The sequence below is a fragment of the Vanessa atalanta genome, chromosome 29 (genome assembly GCF_905147765.1).
Source record: "Vanessa atalanta chromosome 29, ilVanAtal1.2, whole genome shotgun sequence".
In the NCBI taxonomy this organism is placed as follows: Eukaryota; Metazoa; Arthropoda; class Insecta; order Lepidoptera; family Nymphalidae; genus Vanessa; species Vanessa atalanta.
The window spans coordinates 3,955,281-3,959,153 of record NC_061899.1 but is presented as its reverse complement, the minus strand read 5'-3'; the positions used below and the strand labels follow the sequence as shown (position 1 = coordinate 3,959,153).

The window sequence follows — 3,873 nt, the reverse complement described above, 5'->3', positions numbered from 1 at the left end:
CTGTGAATACGTGTTATTTTATAAACAGCTGGGAAAAGTAAGACTACATTGACCACACTTGATCTTGATCTTTTAAATTTACGTATGAGCTAGAATGGATAACTTAAACTGTCCGAAGTACAGCTAGTGCTGTGGGTTAGAGTGAGAGGAGGAGCTTGCCTACCGCTGCTGTATGCGTAAAAGAAAAGGAAGCCTAACAGATGGCCGCCGTAACGCGTTACGTAACGCAGCGTTTTACCCTCCCATTAGAAGTTATGACTACAACAGTCAATTTACATTGTTTTAACATTATGTCACCAACTAATTTAATTAGCCTTTTTAATTAACAGCCTAGTCGTTTTATTAAAAGGCATTTTTCCAATTGCTTGAATATCATTTAGTCAATACAGCTTCCTTTTATAAAATACAGTTTTTCTTTAGACTCTCCTGAAATTATGCTTAATTGTATTTATTACGTTAAGTTAGAACATAATTTATAAAATTACTGTAACATAAAGTCTATTCCAATTGATGTAGGAAAAAAGATAAACAAACCTTAGATTTACGTATTTCATGCGATTTGCTAATAACTCAGCTATATTGTGCACTACTTACAGTTCTTTGATTAATAAGCCTTTATTTATAATACAATACTTTAATTTTACTTCCAAAATTTCCGATAACAGTTTCGTCGACGTGCAAAACGGCAAATCGCAAATCCATAATGAATATCACAGATTAATCAAGCTCTCGACCAATTATATCGCGTCAATTTGCTGTCAAATGTTGTTAATTGGCTTTTCTCCTGTTATGGTGTGAATAGAGTGTATATAAGAAATTGCGACTTAAGTGAAACCGCTTAGTAAAAAGACTAGGCTGTTCATTGAAAGACTATTTACCCTATTCCTCTGCAACGTACATATTGATTGATTAATTACGTTTTCTGAACTTCGGCTGTCTTCTCGTGTAGAATGCTATTCCGATACGATAACCGCGTTAGGATACCAGTTCTAAGTAGAAAATCAATGACCGGACGCCTCGCTTCTCGCTGCCTCAGAGGAGCTGATGGAACTTCTAAAGAAGAAGAAATATACATGTTATAAATCAAAATATACGAGATATATTTAAATGTAACGGAAATTCAGAATTCTGAGGCTGAGAATGGTTTACGAGCTAGTGATGTGAAATTCGCAGTTTTGATCGTAAATACTTGGGCTATTGTCATCCCACATGTTTTATCGGGTGCTGCTATAATTGTTTTGGAAAAGAACTAAGAAATAAGGGTAAGGCGTTCTTTTACATTTAAAAATAAAAGTAGGCGAATGAAGGTTAAAAGCAAAGAGTAATATCAATGCGTTTACTTGCACGTGTTACTTATACTAACATACCTAATTCACTCGCAAAGTGTTAAAGCATTAGTTCAAGACAATCGGAAACTCACACTAAAATATAAATTAAGTACGTACTTAGAAAGTCGAATAGCTTAATAAATTGCCCTTTATTGCGATTATCAAATCGCCTAAATGGATTAAATATATTTCTGTTATTATTATAATTTTCAAATTGTAGGTATTTATACCTATATTTATGATTATATAACGTAAGAATGTATTAATAAAGAAATGTAACTCACTTATTTCTTTTAATGGTTTTGTTGAAGTTTGAGGACCGAATTCGTACAAAATTTGGAGATCGGCGTGGTTGCCGAAACGGAATCCAAATCCTACGCGGTGATCGTTACCTGAATAAAAATAAAATACTTTCTTTTTTTAATTTCTAGTCTTTGCGCCTTGTATATTTTTGTAGCAATACAATCTTATTATTCATATGAAAACAGAGAAAATTGTAATCGTTTAATCTTGGGAATATGCGTGCCAATTGTGACGTCAAAATATTATACAAAAATTATACTGCGATTGCTATATGCAGACCGATATGGATCTTTTTGCCCCACAAAAAAAGAGAAACGCATTCATAACTTAAAAAATAAAATGACTATATTAAATACTTAATTTAAGTCTTTAATAAATAATACTATTGTTATAGGTTAGTCGATTCAGGAGCGGTCCATAACTAAAGACTTAAGGGGTGTTTGTCATTTATTAATTTATTAATTAAATTTATTATTGGAGAGGTGGTGAGTTTTATCAAATGGGAATATTTTATTCTAATCGGCGAATTGGTATTATTTCGAATGTACGAAAAATAATTCAACTATTTTTACGAAAATATGGTTCCCGGTCCGCGCCTGATTTGTGTTAACTTGAAAATTATTGGCTATAAAAATATATTTATTGACTCCATCGGCATGGAGGTGTACCTTTAAAAATCCTCGGAGCAAAACCATAGTACGCGGTGAACCCCATCGCTACGTCTTCAGGCACAATGAAGAAAAAGCAGCTAGTTTGGGAGCCTGTAATGTGAAAGATACCTAATATATTTTTTAATATTTAGTTTCTACATACAAAGCGCCTTAGCTCAACTTAATTGCTAAACCCTATTCCAAACAAGATAAACAAATCACAGAGTAACATTTTACATCAGATTGGCTAATAGCTCTGCTATATTTTGCACTGCAGAGTTCTTGTTTTTTTTTTTTATACAGGATATTATATTCCAACCACAAGAGGACAAGCGCCAAATAAACATTTGACATCCAATTGACGCGACATAATTGGTCGAGAGCTTGAATTATCTATGATATTCCTTATGGATTCGAGAATAATTAATTGCATTTTGAACGTCAACGAAAGTGTTATTAGATGTTACTTCAGAAGTCAAATATAAATGGATATAATAAGTTTAGTGGAATAGTATTATATTATCAATAAAGATATATTAATTTACTGTTTGTAATTAAAAATATAGCTTAGCCATTGCTATTACGAAATCGCATGGAACACGTTTGTTTATTTTCATTTTCTTCTATTGGAATAGGTTTTTAAATAAACGATATATAGTTAAATACAAGTAACTATGATTTCTAAACGAAAATAAAAGAAGTTAATAGTCTATACCTAATGAAATAGGTACCCAGCTGAAAAATAGTTAAATTAATTTGGAAACTAATGAGAGGTCTCCACTTCCTAGTTGCCCTAGGGCCTTTAGACTTCTAAGCGCGGTCCTGTGCGTAAAATATGACACCATTCCACTTAATTCCAATAACAATATCTTTAACTTACAAACGGCTTTTTTTGGGAATCCATAATGCATAGATTATTCAGGATATAGACCAATGAAACCCAATTCAAGTCAATTCAATGTCAAAGGTTGTTTATTTGACTTTATTCCTCTTGTGGTGGAAATAAGCTGCAAGATATTATGTTGAGTGATTTTCTCTCTTATATAATACTATGTCTTTAAGTATAAACACTATATCATATCAGCCAACCATATCAATCATTAATCTTGGCTATGAATTTTTTTGTTCTGAGTATAATTATATATATTTAGATATATAATAATGAACTGTTCTACTTCATCGCAGAAAGAAGGCATTTGAACAGAGGTTTCAGACAGATAGGTTCGACTGGAAGGTATTTGTAAACTCCTAAAGACTTATTTGGTTTCCATCGATTTATAAAGGCATGTTTTGCATTTGAAGGTCTGTCTGTACTCTGTTGCATTATAGTTCTCAAACGGATGAACCGATTTTGATTGAGTTTTTGCATGAAAGTTGACTTGATCGAGAATGTTATTATTTGCTAAGGTAAAAGAAAATCTGTTCAGGTTTTCGAAGATCATCAGCTCTTTTATAGTCGTTGAAGGGATGTGAGCAATTTCCACTGGTCTGATTGATTCAATATTTGGTATTCTGTTTCAATGGTATTCAATGATATTAGAATAAACTGTTGGGGTTTTATTTAATTTGTTTTATTAATTATAAGAAGCAGA

At 32.1% G+C, this 3,873-nt stretch overlaps 1 protein-coding gene across 1 annotated transcript; it reads right to left on the bottom strand.

Annotated features, from left to right (window-relative positions):
* Positions 1-913: 913 nt before the first annotated feature.
* On the bottom strand, positions 914-2,345 carry LOC125074956. Its single transcript, XM_047686441.1, has 3 exons — positions 2,300-2,345; positions 1,613-1,720; positions 914-1,053 (listed from the first exon to the last, which is right to left on the bottom strand). Exons 1-3 carry the CDS (start codon positions 2,343-2,345, stop codon positions 914-916), a joined length of 294 nt encoding a protein of 97 aa, XP_047542397.1.
* Positions 2,346-3,873: the final 1,528 nt, after the last annotated feature.

What these genes read in the sequence shown, in the direction of transcription:
- LOC125074956 (XM_047686441.1), bottom strand. Translation starts at nt 2,345, where the DNA reads ATGGGGTTCACCGCGTACTATGGTTTTGCTCCGAGGATTTTTAAAG. An exon ending in TGCTCCGAGGATTTTTAAAG is followed by an intron (nt 1,721 to 2,299) that starts GTACACCTCCAT and finishes ATTTTTATTCAG; the next exon opens with GTAACGATCACCGCGTAGGA. An exon ending in AAAACCATTAAAAGAAATAA is followed by an intron (nt 1,054 to 1,612) that starts GTGAGTTACATT and finishes CTTCTTCTTTAG; the next exon opens with AAGTTCCATCAGCTCCTCTG.